General features: G+C 39.4%; 2 protein-coding genes and 1 long non-coding RNA gene across 3 annotated transcripts; 1 reads left to right on the top strand and 2 right to left on the bottom strand.

The window, feature by feature from the left end:
* Positions 1–348: 348 nt before the first annotated feature.
* LOC140230271 (uncharacterized) lies at positions 349–9,637 on the top strand. The gene is made up of 2 exons (XM_072310445.1): positions 349–558; positions 8,960–9,637. The coding sequence occupies exons 1-2, from the start codon at positions 409–411 to the stop codon at positions 9,476–9,478; spliced, it is 669 nt and encodes a 222-aa protein (XP_072166546.1). The 5' UTR covers positions 349–408; the 3' UTR covers positions 9,479–9,637.
* LOC140230274 (uncharacterized) lies at positions 4,892–7,669 on the bottom strand. The gene is made up of 3 exons (XR_011901377.1): positions 6,946–7,669; positions 5,859–6,077; positions 4,892–5,378 (listed from the first exon to the last, which is right to left on the bottom strand). It is a non-coding gene; the product is annotated as an uncharacterized lncRNA (long non-coding RNA).
* A 9,314-nt stretch (positions 9,638–18,951) lies between the features above and the next one.
* Positions 18,952–27,252, bottom strand: LOC140229485 (gamma-secretase subunit PEN-2-like). Its single transcript, XM_072309738.1, has 4 exons — positions 27,130–27,252; positions 23,879–23,979; positions 23,222–23,326; positions 18,952–22,208 (listed from the first exon to the last, which is right to left on the bottom strand). The coding sequence occupies exons 2-4, from the start codon at positions 23,937–23,939 to the stop codon at positions 22,069–22,071; spliced, it is 306 nt and encodes a 101-aa protein (XP_072165839.1). The 5' UTR covers positions 23,940–23,979; positions 27,130–27,252; the 3' UTR covers positions 18,952–22,068.
* Positions 27,253–27,739: the final 487 nt, after the last annotated feature.

Genomic DNA, 27,739 nt, shown 5'->3' with positions numbered 1-27,739 from the left:
TGGAAAGATGCGTCGATTTTTGACCCGTTTTACGTGTTGTATAGCGTTCGCGCGGAAGCGCGGTTTCGCAGATGACCGAAAGTTTTCAATATGGCTTTTAATAATTTTAAGTTTATGAGGACTTTATTAACTGTTTGGACGTATATCCATGAATGACAGCAGCTGTCAATGTATCTTTCAAGACCTCTGAGCGGAGGGTGAGCTATGAAAAAAATACATAAATTTACATGAAATGGAACAATTTTATCTATTTGAATATGAAAAAAGAAAACACATATTTCTACGCATTATATTTTACCTTTTGATTTTCGTGTCTATTGAGATTATTTACATTTGCTGATGTGTGACACATTCTATGGCATACCTCAGTTTTCTCGACAGCGGTAGAGAGAATTCTTTAGAGAAAAAATGGACGGGGGCGCTGTTTCTGAAAGTCCTGACGCATCTGCAGAGACCGTCTTTACATACACGACAGTGGATGTTCTTCTGGCAATTAACCTTCTGCTGACCATCGCCTCTGTGTCCTACACATCTGCTTATGCCAGCTATTATTACGGGGTAAGTCTTAACCCCTTGAGGACGAGCTGATTTTACTACAACACGCATTTCCAAAAGACACTCGCCCGAGTATATTTCGGGACTCGTCCTCAACGGGTTTAAATGCTGATGATTAAACTTGTAGGACTTTGTGAAACAAACTTTTTATTGTATCGTGCAAAACATTCTACCTTATTCTAAGATAATGTAGCACTATTTTTGTGACGTAACAAAGGAAAGACAAAAGGAAGAAAAAAAAATACATTGTATCTGTAAACAGACTGACCACAGGCTAGGCTATACCTAGAAGTTGCCAGAACGTCAAACTGACAACAGACAAAGTTGCTAGCTCCTGCCACGCACATAAAGACACAGCGCTTACACATTATTATCATAGAATAATTTGTCGTTTACAATATCTTTTGAACATCCTGCCACGACCAATCAAGTTTGCTTTCTTAACGGCATTATTTTCCTTTTGCAGATGAGACAAAAAACCCAGCTTTAGTGCTTCAAAATAGTTCTAAAATGTGAGTTAGGGATAGAAACAACCAATGTGAAAATGTTAATCAGTATAATCAATTTTAAGTGCTGATAATATACAAAATGTGGATAGTTACAATTTTGTTTTTAGAATAAACCGTCTACAGTTACGGTTTATCGAGAAAAAGAGTGATATCTCCTTATATATTTTAGGCTTTATTGCGAAGTTTTTACAAGGTCATCGAAGGTAGGATGTTTTGTGATACAGCTTGACTGCACATCGGCCCTACGCATCTAATGTGATAATTCTAACTTTTTTCAAATCGCTGCTCCCAATGTTAACAATACCTTTAAGGAAGTACAAATGGCCAGTCTTGATGCTTCTAATAACAACAAAGTAAAAAGCAAAACAAAACAATTCATACAACACCGATATTCATATATGGTTCAAAGACATGAGTATTAACTGTTGTTGGCGGTTTATCGAAAGCACTGCCCAAAGTGCTGCACTTAAAGGCATAATTTACCATTTGCAGATGAAAGCATTAGTGCTTTAAAATAGTTCTAAAATGTGAGTTAGGGATAGAAACAACCACTGTCGAAATTTGAATCCGTATAATCGATGTTAAGTGTTGTTAAATACACAAAATGTGAACAATAGTTATAATAAAAATGTTTCCAGATTAAACCGTATACAGTTACGGTTTATTGAGAAAAACCCTGATATCTCCTTTTATTTTAGGTTTTATTGCAAATCGTCGGTCGCATTACGAACCGGCGAATGTTCGAATTTGCGCGGAAACATGATTTCGAGATAATCGCGTTTAAAGAATCGGGACTTCTTTAAACGTATAAAAACGTGTCTTATAACCGCACATTGATGATGATATTAAGAGAGTGATGAAAGCGGAATTTTCTGCTTTGTCTGATACTAAATATTATTTTGTAGCTGCACCTGGGGCTCTGTGGTAGTGATGCAAAGTGCGTTTGCCGGTTCGTAAAACCCCCCATTTCAGCGTTTTACGTACATCGCGTAATAAAGAGAGGGCATTACGAACCGGCAAATGTATACATTTGCCGGTTCGTAAAGCCCATGCTCAATACGTGTGGACGTAGCGAGTGCGCATTACGAACCGGCAAATGTAACATGAAATGGCGCGTATCATCACACATTCCACACGCTTAGGTGGTACGCGCACAGTGTAATGTATACATTCGCCGCTCTAGGTAGTGGGATTGTGATTCATTCATGTTCATTCATGTTCATTCATGTTAGTTGTACATCATAATCATGGATATTAAGGAAAGTGTAAGAAACACCACAGTTATTTTCTCAAACTATACAACCTACCTGTACTTTTACACATTAATTGTTGATGCGAGTAATGTTATCAAACTGTGCAATGGGTTTTTGATTGGATGAGTACCGTTCTATCAAAGTGTGCCTGGTAGTCACTCACTATCTATAAATACTACAAGTGTTAAGTCATTATCAGTATTGAGAGAATATAATTACACCCATACAAACACAAACATACACAAACACACATACACGCACATATACCAGTAAACACACTCGAACCCACACACACAACCTACTTTCTGACACATTAATTGTTGATGCCAGTAATGTTATCAAACTGTGCAATGGGTTTTTATTGACTACTGGATGAGTACTAAAAGTGTGCCTGGTAGTCACTGTCTATAAAAAAGTGTAAATTCATTATTGAGAGAATATAATTACACCCATGCAAACACAAACATACACAAACACACACTATACATGCACATACCAGTACACACACTCGAACAAACACACACACACATACCCTCTTACAAAGCAGTCATAATCACCTTGTTCTCCCAATTCTAGGTATCTGTGTCTCTCTCACTCCTCTTTTTTTTTCTTTTGTTCTTTTTTTTTCTATTCACCAGTCCCCAAGTTTGTGAAGAATTCTGCATTTTATTAATTCAAAATGCACCATTCCACATGTGTGTTCATAATTACATACAGTAACTACAAAACAAAGCATTCTCCTCAAACTTCCAGATATAACCTGTAAATTCAGAGAGTGATTTTTTTTTTGTTGCATTTTCGACAGCTCACAATAATTACATTGCACACTATTATTACAATACATTAAATTACAATTGATACAAAATAAATGTGACATTCTCCATGATACTTCACTATGGAATTTCACTTGGAATGAGAAGTTAGGCATTTGTTGCATTTCAGAATTGTGTTCTGACCACTATAAAAGTGGTGCAATAACATGTACAAAATACAAAATTCTCCCAACACTTCACGAGGTAATCTGACCTGTAAATTGGTGAGAAGTTCTGCATTTCCTTGACTTTAATGTATTACAGTAGTACGCGTGTTAGTCACAAATAGTGCAATAACATGATCAAGTGTACCATTCTCCTCACACTTCACAAGGTAATTTTGCCCAGGGTTGAATGAATGAAAGTGATACCCAATGTGTTTATAAACACGAGTCTACAAACTTTAACAGTCTGCCAACTACTGGACTGCTGGGAGGAGAGTAGTGTACGTCATTTGTCTCTTTTTGCTGTCCTTAGGATGGGGGACAACATGACAACATGTTAATAACATGTCTGGCTAGCCATTCTCTTTCTAGGACCAGAATTTTCAAGGCATGATAATATTGTCTGATAGACATTCTGCCATTTTCACTGAGGCAATCATAGCCAAAAGATTGATATGGTTACGTGTTAAATCACATCTTTGATGGTTAAAATATGTTCTACCATCTACAAATATTTCTGACTTTTTGTAGGCTTCCCCACTGTTCAGCTTTTTTTGGACAATTCTGTTTTAGATTCCATGAATTTTTTCATGACAACTGAATATCTATCAGGAATAGAACTGATGTCAGTACCTACATATTCTTCCACATGAAAATCTTCTGGCTTTGCACTGACATCTATCTTTCACTCCCTCAAAAGCCTCAATGGCAGTAGTTTCCAAATTTGCAATGAAGAGACAATAAATGGAATACATACTGGAACACTACACTTTATTTCTATTGTTTCTTTTATATTTGAATAAGGTCCTCCCGAAGTGATAAAAATTGGTCGATTTGTGTGAAACTGTGTTGATATTATTGAAAGCATGTAGCAAATATGTAACACTGAAGATAAAATAATTACCAGAAAGTATTACAAACTTGATCATGCATCAAGTCTATATTTGTACAAGGCACTATGAGCAAGAAATTCACCAATAATTCCCTTTCCTTTCCTTACAAGAAACATGTACAATAGTTTGCCTAAATGGTCTTTATTTTAGGAAAGTTGGTCAACAGTTAGTGCACTACATATAATAATGTAAATACAACCAGATGTATACCAACAAGACTAGATAGAGGGCAGTATAGAATACATACAGCATAATATGAATATGCTGTACTTCCATTACACTTCACAAACAGTTTTCTATTGCTTTCCTGTGTCCGGTTACCATCAAAATCGGTTCTTCAATGTCTGACAGGGACATTGCTTTCTTGACATTTAACAGTTTTCCATCATCCAGCAAGGTTCAGTATTCTTTGTAATCTGAAATAAGAGTGGAGGACTTAGTCTGCTTTCAAATTGAAATCAGGTACACCTAATGCAAGGAAAACAAATACATGATTTGATGAAACTGCCAAGTCTGGTTGAATAATTGTTACTTCATTTACTGTTTTTTTTTAAACTATTCTTTGCAGAAGACAAACTATTTTCTTTAAATTTTACAGGTTGCCTGCCACAAACTTTTTCTTACAAGAGTGAAGGATAAAAGAAAAAAAAAGATAATCAAAGTATTTATCACATGTTTAAATTATTTTACATTTGTTATTGGAAAATTAAGTTTTGGCTCATAATTGCTTTTTTAGGAATTTGCACCACACAGACAGATAATGCAAGAAATACAAACAGCAGTTGTACAATGCCCTGAACTTCTCAACTCCAGTTGAATTACCTTCAGTTTCAAAGGTAACATTGCTGCGTTGTTTCTTAGAATGCGGACACCACAGTTGTTTGTAGAGGCTCTACTTCTGTTGCTGCTGCTGCTTCTAGCAGTGTTGCTAATGTTCCTGGAAGTGCAGATGCTAAAGTTGCAAGTAGAGACTCTGCTGCTACAGTGGTAAGTAGAGGCTCAGTTGCTACAGTTGTAAGTAGAGGCTCTACCACTGTTGTCGTACTTAGAGGCTCAGCTGCTAGGGCTGTATGTACAGGCTCCGCTGCTGCTGCTGCTGCTGCTGCTTCAAGCGGTGCTGCTGATGTTTCTGGGGATTCAGCTGTCACAAATCGACGTTGAGGCTCTGCTACTGCTGTCGCAAGTAACGATACTGCTGGGGAAGTTGTAAACAATGCATCAATGAAAAAAATTATGTGACCATCCTGAGGGTAGAATCAACAAGATTTATACTAGATATACTTGCAAACATCTATCATGGACACTAGAATCTACAGTGTATTACATGCACATAAAGCAAATTGTCAGTAATTGATTTTGTTTTGGGACTGAGAAGAGACGTTGACATAATAAATTGTAAGTAATAATCAATATCAGATTTTTAAAGAAAGGAAGTGGAAAGCTAACAGTCTTCAGCATCCTACAGTCATTACAAACTGCAATTACGACATTTGTTTTATTCATTACACAGAATTGAACATTTATATTGAAATGGTAATGCAATGAAAGTACATTGTACCTACATGATACTATGCATAAAAATCTCTACATCATTTTAAAATGAAAAAAGACATAATATATCTTGATAAACTTATTGATGTAGAACAAATCAGTAACTATGTATTCAAATTACCTCAGGCAGAAAGAGGAATGCCCTCGTCAACTGACATCCTACGTCCATCCATGGGCATGTTGAAGACTTGAAGCATCCTCCCTTTCCACCAGCCATTTTCACTTCTCATATGTACGCAGGAACCTTGTTTCGGTTTGGTCCGTTGAGCATGATAGAGGTCACTTGAGCTGACAGGATTCATAGAACCATCCCTCTTCCACTTTACAAGAACATCTATGCCTACGGTGGTTCAAAAACACAAAAAATTGTATGGACAATTTCAGTGAGAAATTTGACAGTTGTGTCATACACTATGTGATAAAACATTACAAGTACCTGCAGGTTTGAAAAATGTGAAGAAGAGTATTTCTTAGAGCTAAAGCACAATTTCAGAAGAAAAAACAAAGTAACATAAGGAAATTCTTTACAGGCAATCACCTACGACATTTTGTGAGACAAAATGAAAATAGCTACAGCCAGCATACCTATTTGAAATGCAAAAAAAAAAAAATTGTCATCAAAGTCTGCTGATCTCTGAAGGGCATAGTAATTCAGGTGCTATTGGTCGAGCTTTTACACCTTGGGGTTGGCAAAGGTAAATAATGATAACTGCTACACATTCTTTGATTAGAAATGTGATGTCTTTCACATAAAAACCTAACAATCTTATACACAGAAGTATTAGTGCTTGCTTTTTTCTCTTTTAATACATTGAGTAGCAGTCAACATTGATATACATGTATGAAATAATTACAGTAAGGCCATTAGAAACTTCCCCCAAGTATGCTCAAGCAGGTGCCTAGGGAAGAGCTTGTAATATCAACATGAGCCTGTCCTCACCAGGTTAATATCTGCATAAGATACTTGACAGTAGAGTTAGATAAGATCGACATTACAGAAAAGGTATGACTACATTACATTCCAGATATCAAAACAGTGATTTCTGTCAAATGACATGGTATTGTTCAATCATCTATTCCACTGAAAGTAATAAATGACCTATTCCATTCACCGTAAACTGAGAAATGTTTGTGAATACCTGGTTCCCGGTACACTTTATGGTCCACAAGTACCGGTACCATAATCACTTGTTACGAATCAAACTTACCATTATAGGCAGAAGGAAAAACATCCTCATCACCACTACTCTCTGCAGTTGTACGTAGAGGCTCTGCTGCTACAGTCTGAAAGGCTCAGATGCTACAGTTGAAAGTTAGGATCATGCTGCTACAAATGTAGAGTTTTACGGTAGCATACGTAGACGCTCTGTTGCAATAGTACTGTCGGTAGGCCTACTGTAGTACATAGAGGCTTCGCGACTACAATTGTATGGAGAAGTTCAGCAGCTGCTACAGTTGCACTTTACAGGCTCTGCTAATGCTGCTCCTGCGCCGAGAGGTGCTGCTGATGTTCCTGGGATGCTAGCTGCTACAGTTGTAATGATAGCGGTGCTGCCTTTGTTTGTGAGGACTCGGCTCCTGCTTGTAGTGGCCTGCTGCTCCTAGAATTATCCCCAAGATATAAATAAGGAAAATCATGTCAGTATTATCAGGGCACAAATAGGATACCGCGGTAACTTATATAGAATAAAAATCCCTGGATATAGGCTTATACTTGTACCGGTACATGAGTGTTAAAAAAAAACTGTGAGTACCGGTACCGGTAATCAACTTCGTTTAATTTTTCTGAAAGTTCATTGATATCTGTCCCGGTAATCAAAATAAGTAACATACCGGTGAATACAACCTCGAACTAGCCTATAAATTTACTGTTTATGCCGGATTTTAGTTAGACTACTAGGCCAGAGCAGCTATTCTTGCATGCTTAAGGAAGCTATATGTAACTATAACTGACTTAACACTGACGGTAAACAGTCTCATCATGCAATTTCATTCTTACTTAGGGCCTAAATACTATTTTTTTTTTTAATGCAACAACATGAATCTTTGAAAACAATGATAATCATTTATTACTTTGGGCTTATTTTCAGTTCTACCTGGGTATTTGCAATTGCTACACGATATTTTTTTTTTCAGTTTATAGATTCTACTATGCTTTAGTTTAAAAAACAATGCATCCGGGTTGTATGGGAGGATTGCTTTATCTCTGACCAAGAATAATCAAGGACCCCCTTCGACAAAAATGGTGGCTAGGTGTACGACTGTGTAGGATCTACAAGGAAATGAAATACACAGGAAAGCTACTTTTACATGATAATGTCGAGCAATTCTACTTCTCTGATGTAATATTTTATGATTACACATGAACCTGCCCAGATTATCATTACTTTTGTTTTTAAACAGAAGATTAAATAACAAATGAGCAACAAAATGCACCTAGTAGTTACATACCAGCACAATTCCGAGTGCATGGGACTGATGGTGATGACGAGCCCTCGCTCGCGGCCTCGCAAGCTCCTCGATTCGCCCCACATACGGTACCTCACGTGTGTTCCGTCTGAACAGGGATGTTACGAACCGGCGAATACGAACATTTGCCGGTTCGTAATGTCACAAATTGCAGCATTTGGACATTTTGAAAATTCGTCACTACCAAAAATACATGTTTTCGTGAATTTTGCGATTTGATATTTTGGGGATAGATAGAGTTTGGTATCGACATTCAAAAAATGGAAAAAAGTGAATTTTGAAAAATTGACCCAAATTCGAACATTCGCCGGTTCGTAATGCGACCGACGAAATATTTCATATGGTAGGATGTTTTATGATACAACAGACCTACACATATGCATCAAATGTGATCTCTGGAACATTTTTGAAATCACTGCTCCCAAAGGTAAACTGGACCTTTAAGACAATTTTTCCAGTTTTGCCAGTTGATTCGGGCTCTTTACCATGGCTATTATCATAATACAGGTGTAGGCCTGCATAGTTCTGCGGTATTTCACGAGTACAATTTCTAATCCAGAAGTAAATATTCTTAAACTGCCACAAAAAAAGAATAATAAAAAAGTAATAGAAAATAGGGGTAGACCCTTGTAGTCACCAATCAGCGTCATAATACTTTTATACATTCATGGTTTATATAAAAAAAAAAAAAACTCCACTTTTCTTTGGACAAAGACAGATGAAGAAGAATCAAACGTTCGTCCCGATTTATAGTCCACAGGTACCGTTCCGTCCGTTGAACGTTACGCAGCGGGTGACACTGATCCTCCAGCTCCAGTCCCGGTGACCCGTCGCCGCAGGAGGCGTGGCTCCGCCACCCGATGGTCTAACACATCCAGGAGAAATCGGACCAACGCGAGACGGAGCAGCAGCACCATCATTACCGCTCCAGAACCACCACCGGCCACTGCGGCAGAGGGAGGGGGAGCTGGAGATGTAGCAGCAGCCCACAGCACCAGATGGAACATCTTCACGCTATTAGAGATCGCCCGGGATAACGAGCCCATCATCACCATCTGGTACGTCGCCCACATCCTGGTGCTCACAGCCGGCTGGCTGCTGATGCTGCTTTGCGTTGCGGCGTGGGGAGGAATTAGCCCCCATCCGTGGTCTTTCAGTCCCTACTTTGGATTCAGCATCGACATCATGGGACTCAATGTTGATGAGAGCGAATGCATCGCTGCCTTCTTTATCTTAGTTATATTACAGGCCATTGTTGACGCACTTGCATAAATCAATTTCAAGCCAAAAAACAAAAACAAAACAAAACAAAATAAAAAACAAAACAAAATAAGGTCAATAGGGGATGTCACTTTTACCACAAGTTTTTCATATCAAATTCATGAAATTGCTATGGAATTATGCCGCAGCATTTTCGTCATTACCCAAAACACAAACAAAACCCACGAAAAGAACAAAAACAACAACAACACGAGCTACAAGATTCATTGACCCTAAGAGTAAAAGGAACAATCGCTGTTTCGGCGCCTAGACCTTATTTGAATTTCCAGTCCACTGTATAAGAGCTATCTGTCGTCACTGAGGTAAGTGCAATTTTGCGTCCGGCCTTTGGCATGTTACCCTCTGAACTGCGCGCGCCGTCGCAGGGTCAAAGGGGAACCATGCGAGGATCACGTGGTCTTGAGCTTGTCTCCAATCAGGTTACCCATGCCATCTTTGGGTTATTGTGTCCGAGGCCATTCCATCACACGGTAAGAGCTTACGTCCAATCGTTCCGGTCGGGACAACTTTTCTTGTTGTTGGTGGTGTGGCTATTTTTTTCCACGCCACGCCTCTCGTTGGCTGTCATCTGCCAACAGAGAAGCGTCCCGTCAGTTGCTAACAGTGAGCGACGCTGCGCCTCCTACGGGGTAAGAAACAGCTGTCCCGCGCATGTGCAGAACATCATCCTTTGCCTAAAGGCGGCGGCTTAGCATTCGCATCACATATCTAAATCTCGCTAAATAATTCTGGTAAGGATGACGTCTTCGTCCATTTCCTCCAAATATTCACACTTGTTTCTGCAGTACGACTGCCATTGCTGGTTGTTAATGTTCATGGGGTTCTTTTTCATTTAAGTCAAGACGATGGGCGGGGGGGGGGGGGGGGGGACTCAACTTTGCTCTGGTGTTCACCGGAACATTCAGCTTAACAAACGGAAGGAAAAGTTGTCTTTCGTTTATAAAACAATTCCTAAAACGCACAATACGAAATGAAATAATTACAGCTCGCATTAAGTTCAGACTAGATATTAGACATTCACCTGTGTACTGCTAAGAAACAATATCAAAACAAATCAAACAGACTTGAACAACTGGGAGGGAAAGATAATATAAATGATAAAATGTTGAGAATTAAACATATAGTTCTAATAACTATCACAACAATGGTAGCAATAACAGACATAGCATTTTTTCTTAAGAAATTGGAGTCTTTAAAAGGACTCTGAGATACTGAGGAATTCAGAAAATCAACGTTTCGGATAGATTGACTATTCTTCATCAGGAGGAAGCCAGACTGGACGTATGAGAGGTGTATGTGGTCAGATAGTGCCACAGATCCGGAGTAGACCTTTGATCTGGTAATCATTGAGTGGAAGTAAGCAGGGATGAAGTGATGGCCCATCATGGCTGCGATGGTTGCTGTCTCTGGGAGACCTGGGGTGGTATAGGAGGGGTATCCTGGTGCGGTGCAACCTGTGTCTGGATGCACTGTGATATGACGATGAACCTCATTGGCTTCCCTGACGCAACGTGTGTGCCGATGATTGATGGGTGTGATACGTTGAGCGCTGTCCCAGCAGATTCGGTAACCGTGTTGTCGGGTGTGTGTTGCAATGGCTGACTTGTCCCACTCGCTTGTCTTGTGCTCCTTGACTCTTCCCGTTTTTCCGATGTACGCTTCGCCACTCTCACAGGGTGCCTCGTGCTCTCCTGCTTTCTTGTTGCTTGGGCGATTGTTCTTGAGAGAGTATAGTACGTTGGGGAGCGTGTCGGAAGATCTGTGTCGGACCTGGATGGCTTGGCTGATCCCAGAATCCGTTGGAGATAGTGTGAAGACTTACCTGGGTAGGGTAGTATAGTACTTGTGAGTGTAGATGGGTTGTCAGAAGTGTTGCTCGTTAGGCGGGTACTTGGGTCCTCATTGTTGATCTTCTTTCTCTGATATTGGAAGATCGTGGTAAGGGAGATGCTCACATTTCTGAGCTCTTGTTGTAAGTGTTCTTTGTCGCCGAGTTGGTGCGCTTTCGTGATGAGTGTGTTAAGGTCCGACCTGTGGACAGATTGGTAGTGGAAATAACAAAAGTGCGAGTATCTGTATTAATTTGTGGAGCGGTTTCCTGTAGACTTTTGGCGTTTAGGGCGGTCTTGGTTGGTGTGTAAGGAGAAAATCACGGAACGGTATTGCATGATTTGTATCGGTCTTCACGATGAACGTTATATTCGGGTACTGATGATTCATAATAAGTTGGAGAAAGGTGTAGGTATAATTGCTTGGTGTGGGGAAAATATGTGTCGTCCATGTATCGCAGACAGAGGGAGGGTAGGTGATGAGTTGTCTCCGGGCTTGGATTCCATTCAGAAATACGGGATTAGCGAAATGTTCGCAACAACTTACCAATTTGTCTTGCTTTTAGAAGGGATCTCTCTGAGTTGTCTTATAGAGTCTTAGTGCTCTTTGGTAATGCTAGGTTTGGGTAGTTTGGCGTTTCAGTGAACTTTGGCTCTCTAAAACGGGATGTTCACGGAGGCACCTTGGCCTTGCTTGTTGAGATGATATTTCCAATCGGAAGGAAATAACGTTTACGTTTGTTAATAATAATGATAATCAGTTTTTGAAGAGGGCAAATTACATTTAAGTCTCTGAACATTTATTAGGAAGAAGTCGTGGATTTGTTAAGGAATGAGTTTGATTCTTCCTTGCCATCCTGCATTGACTGGGTCACTTGTGAAAAGGGATTTCGTTTCGAAGCTGACCATGATATCAAAGGGACTGATGGTGGTTTTGGAGATGATATCTACAAAGTATTTGGACTTCCCTGTGTGATGCTTGGATAGCACCTACGAGGGGCTGTGGCAGTGAGGCGATATGCTTGGCCGTGTTGTGGCAAGGTGAACGTCATGTTGAAATGTGCGGAGCGAAATCGAAGGCTTCTGTATCTCTGGTTGACCAAAGTATAGAGGCATGTCGAACTAGAAATGTCGCTATGGCGACTGATGCCTCCGCCATAATGCATGATTCTCCCATTAGGTGTATAGTATATACAATGTCTTCACAATGTGTGATGACAGTTTCACATAACTGGCAAAATATTGAAATGACAGGTTTGTCAGAAATATCTTGAATTTTCACTTTCCTTGAACTGGGTTTGCTATAATTGTCTAATAGTGCAGGTACACGTATATTGGGAATTGAGGATTTTTACTTGACTTCTGACCATCCCTTTTATAAGTTTATGCATTGAGTAATTTTCAAGGTATGAAGAAAGAGTGTAATTACAGTACAAAATAGTTGTTGGTTTTTTTTTTTTTTGCATTTAAACCTGGCCTTTGACCCTTAACCTTTGACCTTCTGGATGGAAATTTCCCGGAGAATCTCCATTAGGTAATACATGAATATATTAAGTTTTAAAAGTAATAATGCAAGCATTGCATATACTAGTATATGAGGGAAACAGTAAAATTTTGAGGAGTTGACCTTGACCTTTGACCACCTGACTATTGACCCATGACCCCTAAATTCCCTACATAATTACTGCCAGTCAGTACATGCGTATGTACCAAGTTCCATGAAGATACATTGAACCATTAGCAAGAAAAGTGATTATAACATTTTCGCCTAACCTTTGACCTTTTGACCTTTGACCTTATGACATGAAACTCTCTCTGGAGAATCTTTACGCAGGAGTACATGATTACTCTAAGTTTCAAGAAAATAAATTTGGGCATTGCATAGATATAGGGGAAATAACATTTTTAGCATTTGACCTTGACCTTTGACCTCATACCAATGTCACTAAAATCTACTCAACTAATTGCCCCATCATACATCATCCTCGGACCAAGTTTGGTGAAAGCTGCTTCATCCAGTTTTGAGTTATCACGTAAACAGATAAATTTTAGGATTTGACCTTGATATTTGACCTTTGACCTCTGTCTGATTTCACTAAAAAACTAATCAAGTAATTGTCCCATCATACATCATCCTCGGTCAAAGTTTGGTGAAATTTGCTCGATCCAGTCTTGAGTTATCGCGTAAACGGATACAATTTCATGATTTGACCTTGACCTTTGACCCTTGGCCTTAGGCCGATTTCACCCAAAATCTAAGCAAGTAATTGCCCCATCATACTTTATACATGGATCAAGTTTGGTAAAATTCCAGTCAATATTACTCAAGTTATCGCGTAAACGAATGCGGACGGACGGACAGACGTACGGATGTACAGACGTACGGACGTACGGACGGACGGACAACCGGAAAACATAATGCCTCCGGCACCACTTCGTGGCGGAGGCATAAAACACAGCGTAGAGGGAATTTTAGCTGATCTGGTAGTGGTTCTTGTTTGTGCAGTGAGTGCAGTTTCTGATTAAGTTTATTTTTTATTATATTTGTGTGTGCATGCACGTGTGTGAAATGTGTGGGATCCATTTTTAGTTGTTTGAATGTGGGCGTGTCGAAAAGTCTTGAATATTGTTGTAAGTACACGGCTTTGTGAGGATGACCTATAAATTTTGACTATCAGAGTTGTCGGGTAGAAGATTGTGGATAGCCGGTTGTTCTTATCTGGTAGTGATAGGCTTGGGTAGTTTGGCGTTTTTAAGAACAACTTTGGCTCTCTAAAACGGGATTTTCACTGCAGAATCTTGGTCTTGTTTGAAGAAGGGATCAGTCCATCGGAAGGAAATGACGTTGAAAGGGACATCGCTATGTGCTGGCCATGAAATTAAATGGACTATATAGGATGGTGGTTTCACGGATATCTACAAAGTGTTTGGGATTCCTGGTGTGACTCTTGGATAGCACCTATAAGAGGGAATGTGGCTTTGAAGCGAGGTGTTTGGCCGTGGTGAAGAGAAGCGGAGTCGAAGGCTTCTGTATCTTTGGTTGTCCAAAGAATATGATTCAAGTTCCCACCGTACAAATGGAAGCACAGCTGCTTGGGACTTTCTTGATTGTGCAGAGAGAACAGTTTCCGTTATCATTGCATCTGCAGTTTTGTCGAGGACGCGATATTTTACTTCAGCTTGCTAAATGACTTCGCTATAGGAAGAGGGATCTTTGTTGGTGTCACACCGATGTTCAGTCACATAGGGATAACAGTTTCTCTTTTTTTTTCTTTGTGAAAGCGTGTGGTGACTGAGATTGATAACGGTATTTTCGACGGTGGAGAACAAGGAGATGCGATTATACTTGCGTAGCGATAGGTCGCTGAATTTCTTGATCAGCTTCTGTTTTGTGCACAGAGAGGTCTTTTCAACGGTTCTAGGGCAATTACTCCCTGGACAATAATCCAAGACCCTTCCCCTGATTCTAACCCAAATTCTAATCCTGAATCTAATCCTAACCCTAACCGAAACTCTCACCATAAAAAACAAACCCTTATTCTTTCTCTCACCTTATCACTATTAACCAGTAGGCCTATTTAGCCGGGGGTGGGGTGGGGTGGGGTGGGGTGGTGGTGGGGGTATAATTGCCCTTATACGGTGTAGTATAGATGATTTGATTTGTAGGCCAGGTGGAATAGTGATTCACGGCAGCGCTTGATAAAGGGCATATGCCTATAATATGTTCACACCAAGTCTGTAGGAAACCAGCGCACCAAAACAGATATCTTCACTCAGTTCCTTCCAGCACCCATTTATCTACCAGTCGGTCCCCAATACACTCATCCGGAGAGCGCACCAACTGGAAGACAGAGAACGGCTGCGGCAGGATCTTGGGAATGTGACCAATGCCACTACCACGGTCAACCAGTATCGGCGGAAGATGATCAACGATGAAGACCCACTCACCCGCCTAACAAACAACGCCTCTGACAACCATCTGTACTCACAAATATCGCACTACCCCATCCAGGTTAATCTTCATACCAACTCCAACGGACCCTGAGATCACCCAACATTCAAGTCCGACATAGATTTCCCGACAAGCTCCCCAGCCTACTGCACTCTCCCAAGGTCACTCGCACTTGCAACGAGGAAGCGGGAGAGTACAAGACATCCCGTGAAGGCGGCAAAGTGTGCATCGGTGAACCGGGAGGAGACACGTGCACGCGCATCAAGGAACACAAGACAAGATGCAGACTCATCGGGTGGGGCAAGTTGGCCATTGTGACGCACTCCCAACGGCATGGCCTCCGCATCTGCTGGGACATCACTCAACTCGTACCCATCAACCGTTGACACACACCTCGCGTCAGGGAAGCCACTGAGGTTCATCAGTCAACACAGTGCTCCGAGACCCAAGTCTTCACAGCCCTGATGGGCCACCACTTCACCCCCTGCTTACCTCCACTGCCACATCGGTCACATACACCACACCAACGTCTAGTTTGGCTAATTTCTGATGTAGGATGGTTTATCTTTCCGAACGTTGAGTGTTCCGAGTTTCTCAGCATCTCACAATCCTTTGCTATAGGACTCCAATTTCTCAAGAAGGAATTATACGGGTACTATAGGCCTATTATGGAAGAATAAGGGGGGGGGGAGGGGGAGGGGGGCTTCTGGCATGAGGTACGTGATTCCTGCTTTTCAAAAGTTAGTTTCGGGACAGGGTAGAAATAGAGAACTGTATAGGAATAACAGAAGAAATCTTTTCCAATTTCAATATCCATTCTATAAACTACACGCCACCCATCCGAAATCCACAAAGTGAGCTAAAGTAAACGTGCAAACAAGCACACACACATTCACTTAAAGAAGCAGCAACAACGTAAACAGCGTAACAACAACAGAGAAATACGGTACGATCATAATAGCAGCCATACGAACAACGGCTTGCACTTGATTGTGGCGCCATTCTCTTACCAAGCTGTGACAGATAGGCTTTCTTGGCCTGTCACGCCGCCTCGGGACGCACGTCCCTGAATTGAAGCAAATCTTGCGCCATGTCATCCTCACATGGCGCCCCCTGGAGTCTGCGAGGTCACGTGCAATGCAGGGGGTCGCATGTCCAAGATCGGTTGTGACGTTGCACTACCTTTGTGACAGAGTGACTGGTTGTCTGAGACTTACTGTCTCTCTTCAGTTGTGCGCCGCTCACAGGAAATTCCTCAACAGAATTAAATCTGATAGATTCCATAGTCATCATTGCAAGGTTAATACAATTCAATTATTTACCATTAAAAAAAAAAAAAAAAAAAAAAAAAAAAAAAAAACACGTGGTTGTATGATCACTGTCATGACCACTTCTAATACTTAACAATTCCGGAAGTGACATCCCATAATGATATAGAAAAAAACAACAACCAACCAACCAACCAAAGCAAAACAAAATCAAAAACAAAACAAAAACAAATAGCAAAAAAAAAAATCCAAAAAGATCTATCCATAATCACAATGGATATAGCAATATGAAAGAGCCAATTTCACTTGCAATATGAGTAATCCGTGGCACTTACAAACATTGCACAAACGCATCCGATGTAAGAAGGTAACAAAGATTATAAAATACTAGAATATGCATTTCAAACCAATTCCGCAACAAGTAAACTTTTATGCTTAGATATACGAATCGATACTGCAAAAGACGAAAATTGTCTTCGGAATGCTGCAATTACAAACAACAACGTTTTATTAAGTCTGTTCAAACGACAAACCAACAAACATCAAAAATTTAATTAAGAAAAAAGAAGCAAATCATTGAGAAAATTTTATTGTGCTGAAGAAATGTGCAGATATGTGATCTCAAATAAATGAAATACTGTTGTTATTATTATTAACAAGTCTCCATATCTTGTGTACTTGCGTGATAAGAGTCATCCTCTGTGTGTGTGTGTGTGTGTGTGTGTGTGTTAAAATAGGGAACTTTCGCAAGCCCGACGCGGCAGCTAATCAGGAATTGAGCGTGCCGTGTGCAAAATTTGCTTCTGCGCATGCTCAAATCTGAAAAACCTCCCGTCCTGGAGAAAACGAGAACGGTTCTCGGCAAACAGCGTCCGGTCCCGCTGTTGCGCACGATTGGGCAGCCAGCCAATCTTGTCGCTACGGCTCCGTCCACACAGGAAAGCGAAACTGCTTAGAAATGGGGACGGGAGTCCGAGTGCAGGACCGTCACAGCTGATTGCTTCCGCGTCTTCCCGTCGCGTATTGAAATTTCCCTATTAAGTGACTTTAACCCTAACTAGGCCGGGCTATTTAGGTAGATCATAGAGCCGGGGGGGGGGGGGGCCTCCCAGGCCCCCCCCCCCCCCAGATCTCGGCCGTCGACCGCGCAATCGCGACGAAAATTGGCACACACGTTGCCTATGATGTGATCTAAAGTACCATGAAGTTGAATTTTAAAGAAATTATCATTTATGCTAATTTATGCATAATGATGCATGAAATTAGACAATTTGGTATAAATCACTAAATAAAGCTCAAAATGGGCACATTTTTTGTGGAAATATTCTTTTCAGTGTCCTGAGAAAATATATGAGAGAAAAATTACGCCATCAGAAAAAATTTCCTAAGTATTTTATTGTTTTTTGAATTTCTTATGTATTTCTCTGTTTTTCGACTTCATGTTTTTCATTGCTTTTTCGATGAAACTTGTCCGCGACATTGTTCCGAACAAGAAAATATGTTATTAATTGATTTTAATCCATAAAACCTCAAAATAATCATGCTTTTATGAAATTTGCCTGTAAGCACAGTTTGCATTGAAATTGTACACGAATTCACATTTTTGAGCAATTTTTGGTCTGACATGCATGTACATATTTATGCGCAACTTCGGAACTGCGTGCCCGGGTATCGCAAATTTGGTGTCAAAAGATGCGGAAGACTCGAAAGAAAAAAGTCACGAAACATCGCGGCGATAGCTTTTCGCGTTAGCGATACATCGCGCGGAACGTCGAGGGGGGGGGGGGGCCTCGGAGGCCCCCCCCCCCCCCGGCCTAGATAGGGTTAAGAGACAGTATGGGAAACGGACGGAAAAGAGAAAAATCGCGAGCATAGAAATCGAAAGTGGTAACCTTTTCAAAGTCTTGATTGGTACTATGATACATGAAGAACATACTATTTAATAGGACTGTTATCAAAGCATGGTATACATGTATATTTGTACGTATTACATGTTGTACTCATATTACTCATATATACAATGTAATGTATACACGTAGATAGATGAATAGTACAATGTATTAATGTTTCATAATGTGAAATGTCAAATTTCATTTAGAATAGTTTTCACTTTTTATCATTACTTGCAACCCCCCCCCCACACACACACACACACACTCACACAAACACAGTGAAACAAAAAACGACTAAATGAAAAAAATGCAGGCCCACGGCCAATTTGTAAATTTTTGTGTCCAGAAAGCCTTTCCTGTGAGGGCGCTGTCACATGCTGAAGAAGAGTCCTGTACACATTTTAGATGTACGGATATTATTTACTCTGATACATGTACAATGGATCTGAGAACGCTCAAACACACTGCCCCGATTCTCAACAATCACACGAGAGCACTCAAACAGTAAGCCATGATGTGTGACAACATGTCGGTGGATATTGGATTAGGAACCATCTAATTATTCAGTAACAACAAACTGGACTTTCAAAATACAATGTACAACCATTTTAAAAAGCCTAGCATATTCCCCCTCCCTGGAATAGTTGAAATACACGTATCATATGGATATTCATACAGTATGTCATGTAATGTTTGTTTAGCAATACTATTTGTTGAATGGCATCATCGTAGAGCATAATAGTTCAGTTCTTTGTGTTAGAAACCTTGATAATGAAAGCAATTTAAAGACGGTTGTTGCACTTTTAATAAGTTTAATGTAAGTGTAAAACTCTGAATATACAACATACATAAATTCTTACAAGAAAATTATGTTGACAAATAACATTGTGTATATGTACAAGATTCAAAGAATGCAGTAGTTTACACACTCTTAGTTGTCTACTGCAAGTGACAGTTTGTTATGGTTTTCGAAGTTTGGGGTAAACCAGATGTTAAAAGTTTGAAGCAATATTGTCCATCTGTCTATAGAGGCATGACCTTTCTCGAAGAACCTATCCCAGCAATATAACAATCAAATATGATACTAGCACACAGTGACAGATGCAGCTGTATGTATTTACAACTGTAAAATGGTGAAATATCATAACAAAAGCACTAATTAAAAGAAATTCTTGCTAAACAAAACAATACTTCCTGTCCAACATCCAACAAGTGTTGTTTCATATTCAAATGCTTTTCAAACCCTGATAGCACAAAGCTTGACATGTATGACCCAGTGATTTTACTTGTCTCAAGGAGGTTGCCATGACAATGGTCCAGGAGACTTTTGTACACTGGATAAACTTTAACTGAAATCTTGCGTGGGAAGGTGTTGAAAGCAGAGGCACACGCATTCATTGGTAAGTAACCGTCTACAGCCATCAACATCACCTTGAAGCAATTTAGATAATTTTATGATTCAAAGGTTTGCTTATTACTTCATGATGGCCTACAGACACTGTGTAAGAGTTCGACATAACTGTATGAATGTGAATATGGTTTTATGTACAAGTTTCTCAAGACCATAATTAAGTATTAAATAAGTGAACATATAGCTATTGTTGTGAAATAAGAAAGAAAATAAGTCTGTAGCTTTGAGAGGCACTGACGTGTTTTCCTTCGTAATTCTAATTCCATTTTTAGAGTAATTTGAATAGCAACTTAGTCAATGATATTAAAATGTTTGAGGAATTGCATTTACTGCATTATGATGCTTAATTGAAAAAAGCATGCAAATTTCTGTAACATACAATGTTTTTGAAATGCATTTACTGCATTATGATACTTAATTGAAAAAAAGCATGCAAATTTCTGTAACATACAATGTTTTTACTTACTAGATATCTACATGACGATCGTCAATGCAATGAAATGCATTTTGATAATGGCAAATTGCGCAAAATACAGCAGTAATTTTTAGAAAAACGATCTACAGTTTAGGTATAAAACTTTGCTTAAATGTTTTTGTCTTCCAGGCATACTGTACGAGCTGAAATTTTCGCGGTGGTTTTATTTTCGCGAATTTCGCGAATCGCCTTTGAACCGCGAAAATAACAACACGCGAAAAAAACAACAACATGCAAACAGATAAGCACAGTTAGACCTCGCAACCGTGAAATCAACAACACGTGAAAATGTTCTCCTAGTAGCAATTCGCGAAAATATCTGTACGCGAAAATTTCAGCTCGTACAGTATGATAAATTGTACAGTGATTCCCTTAGGTTCCATTGAATATGTAAGAGCGGCAGAGGGACATAAACCAGGAACTACATATAAGACAAACATCTAACTCCCTCATGGCAAAATTGTTCAGATTGCACATAGTAGAGAACAATTAATAGTCAAAATAATATGAAAAGAAAATAATCCACGTTTTGTCTTCACTGATCATCACTTATTTATGCAGCTGTAACAAAACTTCTCTTCCATTAAAAGTGAAAAGAAATGTCCAAAAATAAGGAAACATTGGCACCTATCATTTCCAATTCTGTCTTTTCACATTGAGCTTGAACAATCATTTTCGGTACAGAGCTGTAAATTTTGAGCTGACACTTGTTATTGACAGATTACTATCAAATGTGATCTACTGCATGGTACAATGTAAGCACTCCAAAATTTGTCATACAATGTTGTATGTGACCCTGCATCACAAAACCAACAAAAAGTCGCCAGACATGGATTTTTAGTTTTTCTGCAAGAGCAGACTCCAAGCTTTAAAATGGTGTACACTTTAATCCAAATGGACTCCCCTAACCTACCTAAATACTGCAAAGACAGCTCACAATCTGGAAAAGTGTGAACTGAGAAAAGAGGCTCTGAAGTACAGGGTCTATTCAAGCGCTTAATCTTTCACCAATCCGCTCTAACTGTGCGATGAAAGGGACAAAACACAGGATGTCAACCACCGGAGCAACAACGATGAAGGGATAATCAGATTAAGCTGAAATTGAGCATGTTTTATTAGCACATTATGTCCATGATTAATACCAACTTTCACAGCAGTAGCATTATCCTTTCAAAAGCTATTAGACTTGAAAGTGAAGAGTTTGTGAAGGACTTCAAGAAAGGAAAGGGGGCCTCAGTCTAATACAAACTTGATCATTCTACTCTCCCCCAAAAAGGGGTTGTAGAAAAACTGCTGTAAACACACTTTAGCACTGATATTTGATATATTATGATCCCAAACTAATAAATAATGTAGAAGATAGCTCTTTAAGAAAATAGGAAAAACTCAAGATTGACTTAGTTGACCCATTTCACCTGTTTTGAGTCCTCACGTAAAATCAAGGGGTGCGACTTTTTGTTTGTTTTGTGATGCACAGTCAAACATACAGTTGACATTATTCTGCTATGCTGAAGACGTTATTTCCTCCTACATTTTAATTACATTTACAATTTCTGGATATATCCTGGTTTTCTCTTGGCTATATATACACAAGGATTATTTCTTTAATTTAAATGCTTGATCCTCAAAGAGATATCACATCGCTTTACCTGTTTTTTACAAAAGGTCAGGCCAACTCAGATGCTACAGATAAATCTGTCACCATTCATGTGACTGGTAAATGTCCATATTTATCGTCAAGCCTGCAGTTCCTGCTATGGTCTTCCCCTTGGTATGATGAAGGATAACCTATCACCAGTCTCCCCCCATTCTGCTCTCTTTAATTGAAATATGGTCACCCATGCAATCAATCCTGTTGTCCAGACCAAGCAGCCAATCAGAGACCACGTAACATCTGGAAAAAAAAAAAACACACCAACCAAAACATTACAGACAGGAGATTATTGTACGCATGCTTGATGCAGCAGTCGTTGTCAGTATTTTTAATGCCCTTTCCAATTCAGCTATAACATAATTTTGCTATAACATAATTTTGATATAACAAAAGAAAACTGTTGGTCCCAACGACTCATTATAATGGGATTTGCCTGTGCTTCGTCAAAAAAATGCAGGTAAGTGCAGACTGTCAGATAACCTCAAAAGCTGTCACTGTGCTCATTTGTTGGTCATCATGCGGAAACCAGATCCATGGTTCCTGGTTGCAATGGGCAGGTGGCTGCCTTAAGTTCTTATCCATACTGTTTTTCTGTGGGGATTCCCATACAGTATATGGCCTATGGTTTCCATGGGCAGGGGCTCATAAAAGCAAGTTTAACTGAATGACATGGAGATGTGTATGTGGGTATAATGGGAAATAGACCTACACGACTTTCAAAAAATTAATATACATGTACTTTCATTAAATAATCAATCCAGTGGTTACCATGCATCAATTTGAAAATCCTATGATTTATCTTTCATCTTCCACAACTTGCAAGCAATCTTATGGAATTTATATCTACAAACTGATGAAAAAATATACATACAACTGTACAATTACAGGTATATGTTCGAATACGAGTTACGCGAGAAAAAAGAGAGAGATTACTTGGCAAATGAGTTTAGTATACCCTCTGCACTGTAAAAGTCAAATCCAAAATCTTGGCACCGAGTTGCCAGAGCAACTAATCCCCATGCAAGTAAAACATCTACAATGTAGTGTCAACCTTGCTTAAGCTGACCTTGCATATTGGAAGTCGAATAGTCGCCTAAGTCAGAGGTCTTTTCAAGCCTCTTTTCTTTATAATCCATTGATCTTAATCCATTATAAGTTGAATTTTCTCTAAAAGTCAAAGCTATTTCTTCAGTCAAAATAAATGCGAATTAGGCAAAGTTGACTGTATACAGTAATTACGAGATTGTACTCACAAGTGCGGATCTTCTTTTGTTGCTCGAAGGCTGGACGGATGAAAGCTTCCCTGAAGAACCACACAGTGTTGACCAACCACAGAAATGGTAAGGCAAAAATTCCTCCTGCATGGTTTAAATAAATACAGTAATACGTATGAACCTAGATGCTACACACATTTACTATGTACATCAATTATGGAATCTGCAATGTACATGTACCTGTACCATAAATGGAAACACTGCAATGCAATTTTACACAACTGCATTGAATTTGTAAAGTTGCTTGAATGCAACAGGTGGATTAAGGCTGCAACTTAACATACAATGTACAATGAAGATGTGCGTTAAATTGGCAATACGTTGAAGGATAGTTGGAATATCAGTGAGCCAAGAAACCATTTACTTGTAAGGTAACACCAGGGAGATGATATACAGGAGTGGAATCTCTACCCAATTTTTAAAAAAATTAACATTTAACCATCTTGCGCACATTCATGAATGATTAGGTTTGCCAGGTTAAGTACCCCAATGTGTAATTTTTCAAATTTTTGGCTAATGTGTGTTTCTGCATGTTCAATAACATTTTGTAATTAAACAACATCTTTTCATAATTTAATGATTTTTTGCTAAAACCATTTCAATTTTCGTGTAGGGCTAGTCCCAGACACAACTCACCTATGAAATATTTCCGGCAGAGTTCCAACTTCTCAACATCTGATACTTTTTGGAGATTCATGATGAGACTGCTGATTTCTGCTCTGTATTACCTAAAGTTCCTGCAAAAGAGCATGCAATGTTACGTCAGAATGGTTGGCTACAAGGTTGCTAATTGCTCAAGGAATGGCTAACTGACTGTAACAAAAAAACACACAAACAAAATGAGCGGAATTGTGTGGAAACGGCGAGCTCCAAGCCTGCTGACTGAACAAGATATCAGTCTGTATCTTGTCATTGAGGATATGTTCAATGGAAACATGATCCAATGGAGACACAACTACTTTAGTACATCTTCTTTTTCTTCTTCTTGATAAGTACAGTCCACCATCGGGGGTATAGTCGTAGACTCTATCTGGTTTCACGGAATCCCTTCCTTTAAAAGTTATGGAGGAGGGCCGTAAAAGTAAAAGAATTAATGAAATCTCCTCCGGGCAGACAGATTTTTCTGTCTATAGATAAAGTTAGCCTGCTGACTGCTGTCTTGTTCAAGGCCAAGTAAAAGGGATAGAATAGTCTATTCTCCTGAAAATCTGGCATCACAAACCCCTCATAAAAGACAAGTCATGACAATGTACATGTACATAATTTCATGTGAATGTACATTTTTAACAATGGGGTTTGTACTTACTCAGGGCCAGGCTCAGGGAAACTTTATAGAACTCTAGACCTATTCTTTATTTTTTTGTTGTCAACCTTTCATTTGTCTTTCTTTTTCATATAGATTCTAGAAATAGTATTTAATTCATGACAAGATAACACAAATTTCATCATAACATACAGATTGTACATGTACAGTTGAACCTCTCGTATCCGGACAAGTCGGGACCGGGGCTCATCCGGATATGGGATTTGGCCAGATACGGGAGACTCAATGCTTTATACATACATACACATGTACTGATGTAGCCCATTGTAGTACCACATGTAGTAATGTGTATACTGCAACCTTTTCATTGTTACATTTGGGGATGTTTCGGGATGTTGAAATGTCTGAAGGTAAGCAATTTGGAAGGAAATTTGATGCAATGTATGTTAATCATATTGGAAGTAATATGTAATTCTTGTGTGTTTGGGTAGGAGTTCTCAAGGAGTTGGGAATCCCTCTTTCTTCCCGTAATTATAAAAAAAAAATCACGGCGAGATTGTGTCCGAATAATAGAGAGATCCGGATAAAGGGAGGCCGGATAATAGAGGTTCAACTGTACATGTAAATTCCACACATATTACGATTGAAAAAGAATTTTGTATGTAAAAAAAAGAAAAAGAAACAGACACTTTCTTTTAATATTATAAATTTATGAATTATAGGAGATCACACACACACACACACACACACGCACACACACAAATGCCCATGATCGATCATGATCAGCATGACCAGCTGAGTACAATTTGTAGGCACTGCCCTAACTGCGACCAGCAGCCCCAATCAAACGCATTAATTTTACATAGCGTATAGTAAGGGTACTAGATCTCGCGCAGGGACTTAATGGTCGCGCATAGCGAAACTGCGTAAAGCAAGCAATATTACACGTAGGACTAAGCCCAAAATTTGCTGATACGCCCATGGAATAATCATACCTGACAACCGCTAAACATGAGAAGGAAGCAGGTATTAAAGAAATTTTGATTTCGAACAAATTTTCACTAAATTTCCGATTTTTTCGAACAAATTTTTCATTAAATTTCCAATTTTTTACCTTGTAATTTACCTACCTTAGCTTAAAATCTGTTTTACGATATTGTAGCCTAGACGTGTCTTCTCGCTTGTCTCGTTCGTAGCCGATAGAATTTGTAATTTGTTCGATCGATCGTTTATAATATTCTACGAAAGCCGAAGCATGTTACAGCCGCAGAGGGGCAGACACTTTCACGCATGAAAATACATAGGGCAGCTGCGCGACGTTTACATACCCCGAGAAATTGAACGCATAAAATTAAGTCCGACATACAAACGGCGACAGCGCACTACTCCGTCATCGTATCATAAGGAGATTCTGGGAGGTGATTTTTCTGCATTTTTGTGATATTTATTGAGAAATTCAGGTACGACTGTGGAATAATTTCTATTATAAGAGCATCACAAATTTTTGTGCGCGATATCTAGACCCCTCAACCATACGTAATGCGTTTGGGGCTGCTGGTATGGTAGCCCTACAATGTACAAACTGTACTACATATCGACCACCCTTTTTGAAACCGACCGCGTATACATTGGCGCACAGAGCTCTTAGTACGCACTTCACTGCGCACAGATCACATAAAAATGGATTGGCTTTGACCGTTGATGAGGATGGTGTGGGAAAACGTGAAAATTCACTGTTCATTAATGGTTTTAATCAAGGACAAAATTTCGAATGAATATTTTCACCGAATCGTAATGTAATGTCTATGGAAGTTTCTAAAAAGCTTCCTACAACACGGTGTTCAATACAACTCGGTTTGCGTGCATTTGTCAATGCAAAAACAGCGGTCGATCTCAATAAGGAGCTTTACCGCGGGGAGCTAAACGAGGCCACGCAAGTTCGACGGCGATATTTTTGCACTGAAACTTCGAATCAAAAAGGGAACAACGGCATTTGATAGTGCTGGATTTTCTCAATCACGTGGTCAAGTTTTTTACGTAAATTTCAGTGTTAAATATTCTTATCAAGCAAATAAACATGGTCGATGAGTAGTAGGTCCAACCATACTGGTCGCAGTTAGCACTGCCCCTGGATCTGGAACAACACACACTCACAAATTCAATTCAATTGCGTTCAACTTTTAAACATGGACGTCTGGTTTAATGAACATGTCTTACCATGGCATGATTGATGGGTCATAGACAATTCAAATCTGACCATTTCACACAATCACAAACCACAAGTCACAACGATTAATTGTGACGTTGTCACTGACACTGACACAGGCAGTGACACTGCACTGTCATCCACATCAGGGTCATTACTCCAATACTAACATTAACATAGCTCTGAACGTTACACTGCAATGCCAATGCAATGCAGATCATTTGTAGAGTACAGACTCTAACACAGTTGTACACAATCATCAAATTTATTACTAGCCCGACCAGACGCTGTTACGCTATGCGAACCCCTACGTATTGTACCATGTACAGCGACTGGGCTGTGTATAGTTAATTTATTACATGAGTAGAATCTATAGATTTACTCGTTAAAAATAAAAAAAAAAATACGTTTGCTTACCTGCAGATTGTACACTGAACCCTCTAAACTCAGCCAAACGCAAGTCAAGCGAAGAAATACAGAAAAATGCAGGATTAGTGTACGGAAATTACAGCCGGACATGAAATCGGTAGGCAGGCTAGCCGTGTCACATTACGATCGCGAGTTAATTGAGGAAAACAGCAATTTTGATCTATGGAACGCTATCATAAAGCGCTTCCCGACGGGATGTAAAATTTAGTTTGCAGGGAAAATGGACCTCCCTGACATAAGCACGCTGATATATTAAATATAAAGATACTAGTAAAACTAAAGTTTGAGCATTGATTAATGACCAAAATGATTCGACGGCTTTTTTTATTGCATCATTATTATGCTGTATTAGTATTATATGCTTCATGAATTACTGCAACTATTAATAGTTGCAGTAAGTCATAAGAATACAATACTAATATAGCATATTATTATCCATACAGAGGATTTTTAGAGCCCAAATACAAGTGTTATTTTGTCGACGCACCTCATAACCTCCGACCCACTTAGAAAGTTTGTTGAACTCGACCAATATTTTTTGCCGAGGCGACCAATATTTGAAATATTGGACGGCAAGAGGGGGATTCCCCAAAGTTTT

The sequence above is a fragment of the Diadema setosum genome, chromosome 6 (assembly GCF_964275005.1).
Source record: "Diadema setosum chromosome 6, eeDiaSeto1, whole genome shotgun sequence".
Lineage (NCBI taxonomy): Eukaryota > Metazoa > Echinodermata > Echinoidea > Diadematoida > Diadematidae > Diadema > Diadema setosum.
This window is presented reverse-complemented; position numbering and strand designations above follow the sequence as displayed.